The sequence below is a fragment of the Mauremys mutica genome, chromosome 15 (genome assembly GCF_020497125.1).
Source record: "Mauremys mutica isolate MM-2020 ecotype Southern chromosome 15, ASM2049712v1, whole genome shotgun sequence".
NCBI lineage: Eukaryota > Metazoa > Chordata > Testudines > Geoemydidae > Mauremys > Mauremys mutica.
In genome coordinates this window covers 859,744-873,239 of record NC_059086.1, presented here as the reverse complement: position 1 = coordinate 873,239, position 13,496 = coordinate 859,744, and the positions used below count along the sequence as shown (strand labels likewise).

The 13,496-nt window shown below is 66.0% G+C and overlaps 1 protein-coding gene across 1 annotated transcript; it reads right to left on the bottom strand.

Annotated features, from left to right (window-relative positions):
* Positions 1-668: 668 nt before the first annotated feature.
* On the bottom strand, positions 669-12,194 carry SPINT2 (serine peptidase inhibitor, Kunitz type 2). The gene is made up of 6 exons (XM_044989099.1): positions 12,074-12,194; positions 4,927-5,097; positions 4,407-4,466; positions 2,900-3,070; positions 2,688-2,729; positions 669-2,368 (listed from the first exon to the last, which is right to left on the bottom strand). The coding sequence occupies exons 1-6, from the start codon at positions 12,192-12,194 to the stop codon at positions 2,202-2,204; spliced, it is 732 nt and encodes a 243-aa protein (XP_044845034.1). The 3' UTR covers positions 669-2,201.
* Between the last annotated feature and the right edge of the window lie 1,302 nt (positions 12,195-13,496).

Here is a 13,496-nt window from a genome sequence, read left to right as displayed (position 1 = left end):
GGCAGCCCCACCCCCTGCTGCCTTGGACAGACCCTGGAGAGCCCCCCCTGCAGCCATGCAGCAGCCCCCGGCGTGCCAGGGACCCGCTCCGGGCTTTAGTCTGGTGCAGCCTGGAGCCCTGCTGAGAGACGGGACAGGACCACGGGCTGGGACCACAGGGCCCAGCTGCCTCAATCCCTGGTCTCTTCCAGCGCCGCGAGATCGCCGGCTTCGCCCAGGGCCCCTGCCCACGAGCCTCAGCTAACGGGGCCAGGTCCGGGGCTGGCTTAGCTCGGTGCTTGGCACTGCTTGGCCTGGGCTGCATGTGTCTCTTAGCAGCCAGCTCTGCCCTCCAGCCCAGCGGCTCGGGGGCCAGCAGCCACACGGACAGGGGGAGGCTGGCACTGCTCACAGGGCTGATGTCCCAGCGCTGCAGTTCGCTGCACCCGGACGGGCTATGAGGCCTGCAGCTCAGCCTGGGCAGGGAGACAACGGGCGACACTTGGCCCCAGCGCTATGGGGTTGGGAGAGCTGCTCCCACCAGGGGTGTGGGCGGGGGGGTGAGCTCTCCTGTGCACTCAGAGCAGCTCCATGGAAGCACTCCAGCATGTGTAGACCTGCCCTGAGCGCCGCTCACAGGTGTTCGGGTACGGCCGGGCCCACCTGGAGGAGGCACAGGAGAGGCACCATTTCCTTTTTTCCTTTATTCAAAGAAATCTCAGTGTAAAAAACAAATTTAACAGCTACCCCGGCCGAGTGCCCGACTCCACCCCTCGCACTCGGGCGAGCTCCACGTCCCACCCTCTAAAACAACCCTGCCAGCGACACCCATGACATGGGGCTCAGACACTAGACCCCCCCAACAGTGCTGGGAGCCAGGTGGCTGCAGCAGGCCCAGGTGCTGGCTGGCACCAGACACCGAGCGGAGGTGGAGCTGGAAGGGGGGAGTGAGCACCCCCCAGTCCCAACTCTGGGGACACGGCCAAGGAGAGACCCAGCCACAGGGGTTCCGGTTTCCTGGTGTGTTTCAATGAGGTTTATGCCATGGAAAGGCATTGGAGTGTGGGCTGCACCCAGCTCCGGTTCGTACTGGCCACCGGAGCAGCCTGCAGGCCAGAACTGCCCTGCTCAACCATGGACCAGGAGCACCGCGCTGCAGGGGCAGCGTGGCTGGGATCCCCGGCACGGACCGGGAGCACCGCTCTGCAGGGGCGGGGCAGCGTGGCTGGGATCCCCGGCACGGACCGGGAGCACCGCGCTGCAGGGGACAGGGCAGCCCAGGCAGGGGCAGCTCAGACACGTGGTAGGAACGGAGGGAAGGGGAAATATACCCCCAAGGAAGCCAGGGCCCAGGCAGTGCTGGACCCCTCCAGCACAGGCGCTCCCTGTCCCAGGGCGTTATGCCAGGTTACGGGGCCAGGGTTTGGGTCACCCACCCCAGCCACAGGCATGGTGCTGCCGCCCCAATCCCCGGGCGGCAGGAAGTTGCAGCCAGCATGGCACCATATCCATGCTACGCTGGGGGCCAGGAGCCACTGCTGCCCTCCAGGTGCCTGGGGGTCCCCCAGGCAGAGCAGAGGGGGGCGGTTGGGGGCTGGGCAGGCTGCTCACAGAATTCCAGACCCCCTGCCTGTGGGGCTCACAGCTCCCCCCCGCTGTGCATTTATACCTGACGCCGCCTACCGGGGCAGCCTGCTACCAACTCCCCGAGCAGCCCCGCAGGGCGGGACCCCCAGCGGCCGCTCCGCGCTCTGGGGAAGGGGGCCCCGCAGGCAGGCACGGGCAGCATGCGGCCGGCACTCCTGTGGATCTGGCTATTGAAATCTCCCCCCAGCCCCCGATTAGAAAGGCTTGTTAAGCGGAGGAACGGCACCAGATGCCCCCAAGCCCCAGCGAGGCCCTGCTGGCTGCAGCCAGGGTGGAGGGGTGGGCAGGTGTCTGAGACCCCAGGTGGCTGCCACTAGCAGGTTTCACACTAATTATTCTGGTAAAAAAAAGTTTAAAAAAATGGAAGCAAGCCCCCGAGAAAGAGGCCTGGGTGCAGCGAAGGCCCCGCCCGTGTGGCCAGGGCACAAACACAGCGGTTGCTGACGCAGGGAGTTTATGACCCAGGGATATTCCTACACAGCCGGCTCCAGTCTCTCTCTGCTGTGCACACGGGCGAGGCCCAGCGGAGCAGGCGCAGCCCACGGGCCGGCAGCCCACGGGCCGGCCGCCCAGCCTCACAGCGTGTAGGCATTGCTCATCAGATACTCCTTGTCGTCCAGCGGGCTCCAGGGCACGCTCAGGGACAGCTCCTGGCTCCTCCTGCACAGCCACACGAAGAAGACGACCACGGAGGCCAGCAGGACAGCGACGAGGATGGCCAGCAGCACGGCCAGGGCCACCACTGTGGGGAGAAAAGAGCCAGGTGAGCCGCAGGATTCGGAGCCTGGGGCGAGTCCCGAGCAGGCAGAGCCGGGGACACGCGGCAGCTGCTGAGCGCAGACTCCTGCTCTGTGGCCGTGGCCCCAGACCCCTCCCGGCACAGCCCGAGCGGAGCAGCAGGGGCCCCAAGGAGAGGGGAGATCCCAGCTGGAACCAGGGCACAGCTCTGCCCATGTCCCCACCCTCAGGCCTGGCGGGAGCCTAACCCGGCCACAGCCAGTTTGCTGGCCACGGGGATCCCGCCCAGACCACCTGGCAGACAGGGCTCGAGTGCCACTTACCTCTGCTGGAGTGAACGCCCGGCGCGGGCCCCTCAGCACCCCCTGCAAGAGGGAAAAGCGAGTTCAGACGGGCTGCGCCCTAGACGGCCCCTTCCCCTGCCTGGCCCCCCAGGGTCAGCGCCCCACGCAAGCAGCAACCCCCAGGGCCGTGCCAGCCAAGCCAGAGCTCCGCCAGCCAGCCTGCCCCCCGGGGGCCCCGAGCGGCTCCTCACCTGCGGCCTCGCTGCACTGGCGCAGGCACAGCTCCTCCCGCAGGTAGTTGTTCCTGTTCCCCTTGCAGCCCCCGTAGATGAACTGCTTGCAGGCCCCGGCCGCTGGGTCGTAGTACCAGCGGGGGAAGGCAGCGCGGCAGGGGCCGGTCAGGCGGGGCGCAGAGCAGGACTCTGGGGGTGGCAGGTCAGCACATCAACGCAGGGACTTGGCTTCCCACTCCCTGCCCCACAGCACCGGCTGGGCCTCACCAGGAGGTGCCCAGAGAGGCCAATTCCCCAGCCTGCTCCCCCCCCGCGGCGCCAGGAGCAGCTCCCTGGTCAGTCGGCTCCGCCTGTCCCGTGGGGTTTGCTGGGGCAGGGACAGAGGTCGCCCAGGGCCTGCCCTGTGCTCCTAGCCCCTGGCACGCGGCGGCCAGACATTAGGAGGTGCAGGCCCAGGCCCTGGAGGCCGGCGCTGACCCGAGCACCTGGTCAGACTCCGCCTGCCTCCGCAGCCCCCGTAGGTGAACTGGGGGCAGGTTTTCGTCTCCGCGTCGAACCACCAGCGCGGGAAGGAGGGAAGGGGGGGGGGAAGAGAACGGGCACGTCGGGGGGGGGTCCGGCCCGGCCCCTCGCAGCAGCCGATCCAACACCCAGAGCTGCTGCAGAACCAGCTCCAGCTCCCTTTGCAGGGCGGGTCCCTACTGAGCCCTGCAGCCCCTTCCTGGCCACCGCCCCCGGTCTGCAGACTCATGCCAGGGCACAGGGAGTCTCCAGCCCTAGCCAACGCCCTAAGCGCTGCCCACGCGCCCCACCTCAGGAGAGGCACCGGGGCGGCTTTAACGCCCCCACTCCGCCCCAGAGCACTGGGCCGGATGCTGCGGAGCTGCGCCGGCCACACGGGAGCAGCTCGGGGCCGATGGCTGCCGTTACCGATTGTTCCCCAGGAATTCCTGGCTGCTCATTCAGACTCAGGTGGGGTCGGTCCTGCCCTGGGAGCAGCCCAGGCTGCGTCACCCCCCCGGGGCAGGAGAGGTCAGTGACCCCGGCCTGAGCGTTCTCCCCACCTCGGGGGGCAGGAAAAGAGCCGGAGGGGGACTGAGGGGCTGCAGGTCTGACACACAGACCCCCCTAGTGCCCTCGAGGGGATGGGAAGCCGGGGGCCAGGAGGAACAGCAGCTGACGGACACTGGGAAGGGAGGGTTGGGCCGGCACCATCAGTGCCCAGCCGGCTGAGGGGAACGCCGGCCCTGGACAGGCTGTGGGGCTCACCAGGGCTGGGCCGCAGTCAGCAGGGCGCTGAGCAACCCCCTGTCAGATGTTCCGGGTTCACCAGGAGGTCACCGTCCTGGTAGCTGCTTATCTCCGCATGGGAAAGGCGCCCGGCCCAGCGAGGAGCCACACGGCACGTCAGGGCTGGGAGAGCCCAGGGGGGAGCAGGATTGGTCCCTAAAGATCGCAGTAACCCCCCCCCCCCAAGTGGCAGGGGCTCCCCCCCAGAAGGCAGCCCCCCCCGCCCCATGCTCACCGTCTGCGCTCTGCACTACACTCTGGCTGGCCTGCGGAATCTCGTTCGAGTTCTCCCCATCTAGAAATCAAGGGGGGTTGACGTCAGACCAGCACTGCGAGTGCAACACGCAAGCCAAGCGCTTCCCCCCCACTAGAGGGGACAGCGTCAGTGCCACTGGCTGCTGGCACCGCACCTGGAGATCTGCTGCCTTGCAGCCCGGCTCGGGCTCCCCTGCAGCCAGGTGCTCCCTGAGCCAGGGCAGATTATTGTCCCTTCCACAGACTCCGAGTCCCAGCCCAGCCCCATTGGGTCTCTGAGCGGCTCAGGGGTGAGAGACGTTTCTTCCCTAGTCCTGATCTGCTCCCGCTTGGTCCCTGCCTTAATGCTCCCTGTCTGGCAGGCGCGTGCCACGCCCGAGCAGCCGAAGGAAGAGGGCCAGGCACCCCACAGCTCCCTAGACCTTCCGCCAAGCTACGCAGCAGCCAGGCCACATGGGGCCGCAGCCCAAAACAACAGCGGGACCCCCCTGCTCCCTCACCTGCGGCCGCAGCGCACGTCACCCGGCACTCGTCCTCCCCCAGGAAGTTGTTGAGGTTGGCCCCACAGCCGCCGTAGGTGAAGCGCTGGCACGTCTGGCTTGTGGCGTTGTACCACCAGCGCGGGAAGGAGGCCCGGCACTTGCCCACCACCTTGGGCAAGAGGCAGCGTTCTGGAGACCAAAGCAGAGGCGTCTCATCAGCGATAAGCTCGTGTTTCTAGGCGCTGCAGAAACCGAACCCAGCCAGGCCCTGACCCCAGCAGCCAGCAGTCTCGGCACAGCACCGACAGGGCAATCCAGGCGGACAGCTCACGCTCTCAGCACACCCAGGGTAATGAAGTGGCTTTGCCTATAGGGAGCTCCTCCCGGGTGAAAGCCCAAAGCGGCAATTCAGCAAAGAGGACACTGCTCGGAGGGGGCTTTCCCCTCAGTAGCCACTGCAGAGCCAGCGCTGCTCAGAACTGCTCCCACCCCTGGGGTCTGGCTCAAGCTGTGGGTCGGGACCCAGTTTTAATGGGGTCGGGCGTTACACTTGCTGGGGCTCAGGTTAGAGGCCCCCAACAGGGGCTGAACCCCTTGGCTGTGATCCCCCCCCCAGGGCAGTGAGGATCTGCCCCCCCCCCCCCAGGCTGAGGCTTCAGTCCCCACTCCTGGGGCCAGGTGGTAATTTTCGTTGTCCAAAGGGGGTCACGGTGCCGGGACGTTTGAGAACCCGGCGCTAGAGCCAAGTGAGTGCCGGCCGCCAGGGGCCAGCAAATCGCTAGCGACTGCCTGGGATGGCAGGCCGAGAACGGGGCGTTTCAGCCCACGTCGCTCCGGGCCCAGGGCCATGGGGTGCCAAGGACCCCAGCTCCCCAGGGCTGCCCCCAGGCAGTGTGGCTGGCTCCAGGCTTTGTTGTTTTCAGAGCACTTCTTGCAAAGCAGTTTGTAAATTAAACACCCCAAATGCTTCCTGGTTCCACACTCCGGTTTCAGCCTGTGGTTGGTAAACAGGGATACAGCAAAGGCCTGGCAGGAGGCCGAGGGGAGAGCAGGAAACGCTCAGCGAGGCTGTTCGCCCTCCCTCCTTTCTGGGTTGTTTCTGAAAAGGCCGAGGTGGAACCAGGTCTCGTTCTCGCCCGTTCCCCTCCCCTGGGGCCAGGACCAGATTAACTCTGCATCCCGAGCCCCCCCCCCTGCTCTGGGGAGCCGAAGAGCCTGCATGCAGCAGCCGGAGGAGCGTTGCCTGGAAATCTCAACCCCCCTCCCAAACTAGCAGCTGTGCTTTCCAGACAAGAAAGGCAGAAGGGCGGCCCCGGGGTCACGCCACAGGGCTGGGGGGTAAGCAGCCCACAAGCACATTCGCCTTGCTTGGGACGGAGCACGGGGGTGCCAGGAGCCAGCAACCCCTCCACAGGCAGGCCCCTCCCGCCTGGACAGAGCATTGCACAATCCCAGCTCCAGCCCCCGCGCCAGGGGCTGCACGCTCAGAGGCCGCGGGAACAGCCCTGAGCTACCCAGCTGCAAACCTGGCCAGCTTCCCCCCCCCCCCAGGCTCGAGGTCCTGGCCTGTTTACACCGCACTCCTCCCTAAGGGGCAGGAAGGCTGCCAGGGCCAGCCTCTGCGTTCCCAGCTCCCTAGGGGGGCCGGAAAACCCCCTCCCATGGCTCTGGGGAAACCAGCCCTCACTTCCACATGCTAAGCCTGCTCTTCTCCCCACTGAGGGGCCCCCCTGCTCCCTAAAAGAGCCAGGCACCCGCAGAGCAGCTTGTTTTAACCCTTTCAGGCTCGAGCACCATAAAGCAGCAAAGACTCAGGCCCAGCCCCCCCCCCGTGTGTCTCCTTTACAGGGCAGGTAGCAATGAAACAAGTCTGTGCCAGCCCCTCAGTGGGTGTCCCTGGCCCCATGGGACTGGGGGGAGGAGGGAGGAGCTAGAAAACAAAGGGATCAAAGCAGCTTCCCATGCCCAGCTATTCTGCCAGACAAGCCCAGCTCCCAGGGCAGGCAGCCGCCATGGGGCCCGGGCACCAGCCCTTCGGCTGGTTGATCAGGGAGCCGGGGAGGGGAGGCAGCTGTGGGAAGTTCCACGTTCAGAAGGCTCGAGCCTCCCATGGCACCTCCAGCGCTGCGGTGCCAGGCAGGGCAGCGGGAGCCCCCCCCCCCCCCGAACACCCGTTCCCGGCACAAGCTGTTCCGGCAGAGCCTTCGGTGACATCACCCAGAACAGGCTGGACCGGCTCTGCCACCCGCAGTTTCACTCTGGCTCACACCCCTGAGCTGCGGCTGTGCAGCGAGACACAATGACCCGAACCCAGGGTGCTTGGCACCATTATTCACACTGGGGTCGCGCCTCGGAGCCTCAGGGCCCCCCACGAACCCAGAGACACCCCCTGCTCCAAAGCAGTCCCCTCCCAGGGGCCTGACCCAACCCACTGGCCTCAATGGGTTGCCGGCTCAAGCTTGGCATGCTCAGCCCCCCGCCCTGTCCCGCTGCAGCTCAGTGGGAGCCAGGGAGAGAGGCAGGACGCACGGGAAAGCCCCAGATCCCTGCTCTCCTTGGCCCCGATCTCAGCAAGGGAGCCGCCGTGACACTCTGTGCTCCTTGGTGGCGCTAATCGCAGGATCGGGACCTTGGACTGAAGCTGCCGCGGGCTGGGGTTTGTTGGGAAATGCCCGGCAGGCTTTTCAATGCACCAGAGCTCACTAGGCCCGTGTCCCAGCACACTCCGCCCACGGCAGGCAGGGCCTGACCCAGGCGCACACCGACTCCCGAGTTCCTCCCCTTTCCTTGGAGCAGAGGGAGGCCTTGAGAGAGGAGCTATGATTCACTCAGCCCCAGACACAAGGGGGGGCGAGACAGACTGTGAACCTGTTTGCTCTGGATCCCGTTCGCTGAGGTTTTTGTTCTATAATCCCAGACACGTAGGAGCTGAGAGCGGAAGTTCTGAGCCACAGATAGGCCGTGACCTCACTGGGCCAGGAACTGTCGCCCTGTGACCCGCTCGTGTGGGCAGCGGCCTGGGGGCGATTGCAAAGCATAACTCTGTTCCCATCAGAGGCCACCCCAGCGCACCCGGCCAAGTTTAAACGCAAGCTGCTTCCTCGCTGCCAACAGAGGCGGGTATTTGAGGGAGTATTTACCTGCTGGAGTGCCCACGTCTCCACCACACACACCCCTGCCCCCAGACCGGGCAGCAATCGAGAGATCCCGGCCAGCAAGTAGTTACCACCTTGCTGTGACCCCGGCCGGGCACACGCCCTCCCCAGACAGGCCTTTGTGGTTTGAGAGCAGCAGTTCAGCAGGGCAGGTTCACATCCGCCTCATGAGTCACGGCGGGCTCATTCCCGCGCCTGGAACAGGCACCGCTGACGAGCCAGGGGAGAGGGGGGGTCACACACCAGGCTCCGGAGACTCGTGGAGCTGCCAGCCCCTGGGCACCATTTCCACTGCCCTGCGCCTCGGGCAGGCGTTTAACCCACTGCAGAGCAGGCATAAAGCAGCCGTGTCGGAACGCGGCATTTCGACAGCACACGGAGACTCGGACCCCCTGAGTTTCTCTGCCCCAAGGCCAGAGACGGAGCTGCCCTGGCCTGGAGAAACACAGGAAATAACCCCTGAGCCATGGCTGGGAGGAGAGCCCTGCGCAGGGCACAGAACAGCTATGGCACTAGCAGCACTTGGGAAGGGTTTGGAGATGCAGCCACAGCAAGAGAGTCGCCTGCTCTGTGTTCGCACAGCCCCTCGCACGCCCGGCCCCGTTTGCACGCCTGGTCCCGTTCGTATAGCCCCTCGCACACCCGGCCCCGTTTGCACGCCCGGCCCTGTTCGCACAGCCCCTCGCACACACAGCCGGCCCTGTTTGCAAAGCCTCTCAAACACCCGGCCCCCGTTCACACCCGGCCCTTAGATGCTCCCCCATAAAACACTGTTAATCACATCTATTAACAGCCCTTTGAGTGCAGGAGGGTGACCGGCTCCCACCCCACGTGTGTGAATTCAGCATCCCACAGACTGCACGTGTCCAGTAACAATCCAAGATACCTCTTGTGATGCTCTCGCACGTCGGCCTCACCAGAACCCCACTGAAATTCTTCAGACGACCCTGAATCGGCAGGTCCCAAGTCTCCAGACCACACGGCCTCAGTGCAGGGCAAGTCCCTTCATCTTTGCCACCCCCCAGTTTTAGCTCGGGGGAGCCATCGCATTCCCAGGGCCCCCGTGTCTCTGCACATTACACCCTCCGAACAGACTTCTCTACAGGGGGAAACTGATGCCATTTGTATCGATTTAAAAGCCAAGTCAGTTAAACAGTGCAAACCTGTGTGGGTACTCGGGTTTCCTATAGCCGGCAGGAACAGGCTTGGGTTAAGCAGCAACAAGCTGCTCTTCAACCCAAATCGGAGCAGCCACCCTGAGGGTTGCACCGGTTTTTAAATTCACCACTTGGGTTACACTGGTGCAGGGTGAGCTCACCCACAGCAAGAATCCTTGAGAGGCCGGGCCCTCGGAGCAGCCTGCGCTCACCAGGAAGTTGTTTTGTTGACGAGGTGGATGTGGGGTGGGGAGAGGAAGCTCCCTGCTCCGAGGCCAGTGACCTTCAATCGGCTCAGACTCAGAGCAGGAGGGCGGTGGAGCCATCTTTACACCATGGGGGCCAGGATGGTTCTGGGTTGCACGTTACACCAGGGAATTAGCAGTGACTCCAGCACCCTCTTCTCCTGTTAGCCACGGTTCTGCCCCAGGGTCTGCGCTGCTCAGTTCCCCTGCAGCCTGGGCCTTGGCTCCCTCCACGGTGAGCTGCCAGGGGCTGCCCTTAGCCAGATGCGATGGCCCAGGTAACCTGATCCTGGCTGCGTCCCTCTCTCTCCAGCCCCTGTAACAACTAGACTTTGCAGCAAGTTCTGGGGCGGGGGGGGGGGGGGAGGGGGCACGGTCACCAAGGGAGCTCTGTGCCCAGGACATGGTTCCTGACAACTGTAAGCCACTGACTCTCAACCTTTCCAGACTCCTTTCAGGGGCCTGATTTGTCTTGCGTACCCCAAGTTTCACTGCACTTAACTGCTTGCTTTCAAAATCAGGCCTAAAAATACAGAAGTGTCACCGCACAGTAGCACTGAACCATTGCTGGCTCTCTCCCCTTTACCATACAACTATACAAGAAATCGATGGACTCCGACTATGGCACTGGCATGTCATGGATAGAACACAGAGCCGTGTAAACAAGTCAGCGTGTGACAGTTCACTGTGACTGACCTCACTGGGGCTTTCCAGGGAGCCGGCTGTAAATCCAGGCCACTCTCGAGATGAGCGGATGTGCCCCCCGGAAGGTCTCTGTGTACCCCCACAGGTAAGCGCACCCCTGGCTGAGCACCGCTGTAACTCATGCTAGCTACAGGGGGGGGGCAGGCGCTCTCCTACTGAAACCTGATCCCATCCGCCCCAGGGATGAGCATGCCCATTTCTAGAGCCCTGCCCCAGGAACGGGCAGCCCAGAGAGAAGGTGGGTGAGGTCATATCTGTTACCAGCTTGGCTCTGTCACCAACAGCACCTGGTGCAATAACATGACCTCACCCACTGTCTCTCCAATATCCTGGGACCCACAGGGCTACACCACCACTGCATAACACAGGATACTCGGCCTAGTGGTGCAAGCACAGGGCGTGGGGGTCAGGACTCCCGGGTTTAGGTCCCACCTTAGGGACAGGAGACCAGCTCTTTGGGGCAGGTGGCACCTTTTTGTTGTTTGTACAGCCCCTAGCACAGTGGGATCCCAGCCCATGGGCGGGGCAGCGTAGGAAAGAGCTTTGAGACCCTCCGCCAGAGAACACAGTGTACGGGGCAAACCATTAAACCGCAGTGAGGTGCAGCCACTTCTGGGGTGGGAGGCCAGCAGGCAGAGACACTAGAGCAAACACCCTGCCAGTGCCCTGGGACTCTATGCCTGTTAGGACACCCCCCCTCCATCGAGTCACACCCACCATCTGACTGCACAGCAACAGGGAACATCCACCACCTGCCAGGAGGTTTTTCCAGGAAGTCTCACTAAGCCGGGGTGGGTTGGGCTGGGCTGGCTGGTGTGTAAACCCCCCACCCGGTCTCAAGACTGGCTCCCTTTTGCTGGAGAGCCCAGGCAGCCCCCGCCCCCCCCGCCCCGGGAGGGGGAGGTCCCTGGCAAAGAGCCTGGCCCTGATCTACACTGAACAGGTGTTAAAGACCCAGCAGCAGAGCGAGGGACTGGGGGAGGGGAAGTGATCCACACCCCTGGCTACCGAGCCCCTGCCCCAGGGCTTGGGATCCTGGAGGCCGCCAGGGCAGCAACTGGGGTCACTCGCCGCCCCCCCTCCCATCACAGACCCACGCTGCACCCCACAGCCATGGGGAGTCAATGAGCGATGCCCCTTCCAGCCTACGCCCCTAGCCCCCCAGGGCTCGCCCCCACCTCCTCCCAGCAAGCCCCTCACAGGCCCCCACATGTCTAACACCCCCCATGTCCAGCCCCCCCAAGGCCTGCCAGGTTCCCCCAGCGCAGCCCCCACGTCCCTTCTCACACTGCCCCACCCCAAACCCCCAATCCCCGTGCACAGCTGTTCTCCCAGCGCCACCGCCCCCTCCCCGCCCCCCACACCCCCAACTGTCCGGCCAGGCCCCCCCCACCAGTTCTCCTCCCCGCCCCCCAACTCCGCCCCCCACTCCCCCAACTGTCCGGCCAGGCCCCCCCCCCCCAGTTCTCCTCCCCGCCCCCCAACTCCGCCCCCCACTCCCCCAACTGTCCGGCCAGGCCCCCCCCCCCAGTTCTCCTCCCCGCCCCCCAACTCCGCCCCCCACTCCCCCAACTGTCCGGCCAGGCCCCCCCCCACCAGTTCTCCTCCGCGCCCCCCAACTCCGCCCCCCCAACCCCCCAACTGTCCGGCCAGGCCCCCCCCAGCCCCATTTCTCCTCCCCGCCCCCCAACTCCGCCCCCCACTCCCCCAACTGTCCGGCCAGCCCCCCCCACCAGTTCTCCTCCCGCCCCCCAACTCCGCCCCCCCCTCCCCCCACGGGCCGGCCAGGCCCCCCCCCCCCAGTTCTCCTCCCCGCCCCCCAACTCCGCCCCCCACTCCCCCAACTGTCCGGCCAGCCCCCCCCCCACCAGTTCTCCTCCCCGCCCCCCAGCCCCGGCCTTACCCTGCAGCAGCGGCGGCGGCCCCGGCGAGGGCCCCCCCACGGGCTCCCCCGACCCCTCGGGGCCCCGGGCCCCGGCGCCGAGCGCGGCGAGTAGCAGCAGCCCCAGCCCCGCGCGCCCCATCCCCGCGAGCGGCTCCTGGCGACTGAGCGCGGCGCGGCCCCAGCCGCCGCGTCACACAGGTGAGCCCCGCCCCCCGCGCAGCGCGACCAATCCGCGCCGCCCCGCCTCGGCGCGTCACACAGGTGAGCTCCCGCCCCCCCCCGCGAATACCCAATCGCAGCCCCCTCACCTGGGATACGCCCCCAGCACGGGGAGGCCACGCCCACTCGTTTGCATACGGGGCGGGCTCCCCTCCGCCCTTCGGGCCGGTTAGAGGCGGCGGGTCCCGGTCCGGACCGGGGGGTCAGTGGGGCCGCGCGTGGTGCTGCAGCGCCCCCCCCCCCGGAACTGAGCTCCCCGCGGCCCCGTTTGTGCCCAACCCCCCCAAACCCAGCGGGGGGGTCTATGCCCCCCCGTGCTGGGGGCTGCAGGGGGGACCCCCACCCCCAGTTCTGCACCCACCCCCCGAACTCCAGCCCCTCCCCAAAGCACGTCCTGAGGGGAAATGGGGTCTATGCCCCCCCGTGCTGGGGGCTGCAGGGGGGACCCCCACCCCCCGAACTCCAGCCCCTCCCCAAAGCACGTCCTGAGGGGAAATGGGGTCTATGCCCCCCCGTGCTGGGGGCTGCAGGGGGGACCCCCACCCCCCGAAATCCAGCCCCTCCCCAAAGCACGTCCTGAGGGGAAATGGGGTCTATGCCCCCCCGTGCTGGGGGCTGCAGGGGGACCCCCCAGCCTGGCACCCCACAGCACCCGGTGCCAAGGCGCAGGGCTTGGGGAGACTCCCGGGGCCCAGGCTCCAGGGGGCTGCGGGGTGAGGGAGGACGGGCAGGATTGTGGGGGGTCTGGAGAGCCTGGGGCCTCAGCCACCGAGCAGCCACCCCCACAAACCTGTCCCTGCCCCGATGAGGAGGGACCTTATGCGGAGCTGCCAGGGCTGCACCAAAACCTGGACAAGGCTTTCCCCTCGGGCCTAAGCCCCGTTCATTCAGGCTGTTTAAGCCCCCGGGGTGTTGCCTCGGGCGGTGCTCCCAGGGGAGACGGCCCCCGGCTGCAGGAACTGGCCAGGGCTCCTGGGGGAGCGGCAGGCCTCACCCCGGCGGGAGATGTGCATGTTAAAGATTCGAGCCACTTCCTGCTAAGGGCTGTAGTCAGTCTCAGGCCACATTTCTGCAGCCTCTGGCCAATCGGACCAGCCACAGCACCCGTCTGTCTCCAGCCAGCCCAGAGCCGGCCCAGCCCCAGGCCACCTGTGAGCTGGGGCCAGGGGGCTACGCCCGGTCCTAACGAGCTGGAGGCGAACGAGGGACTGTCTAGGCAGGA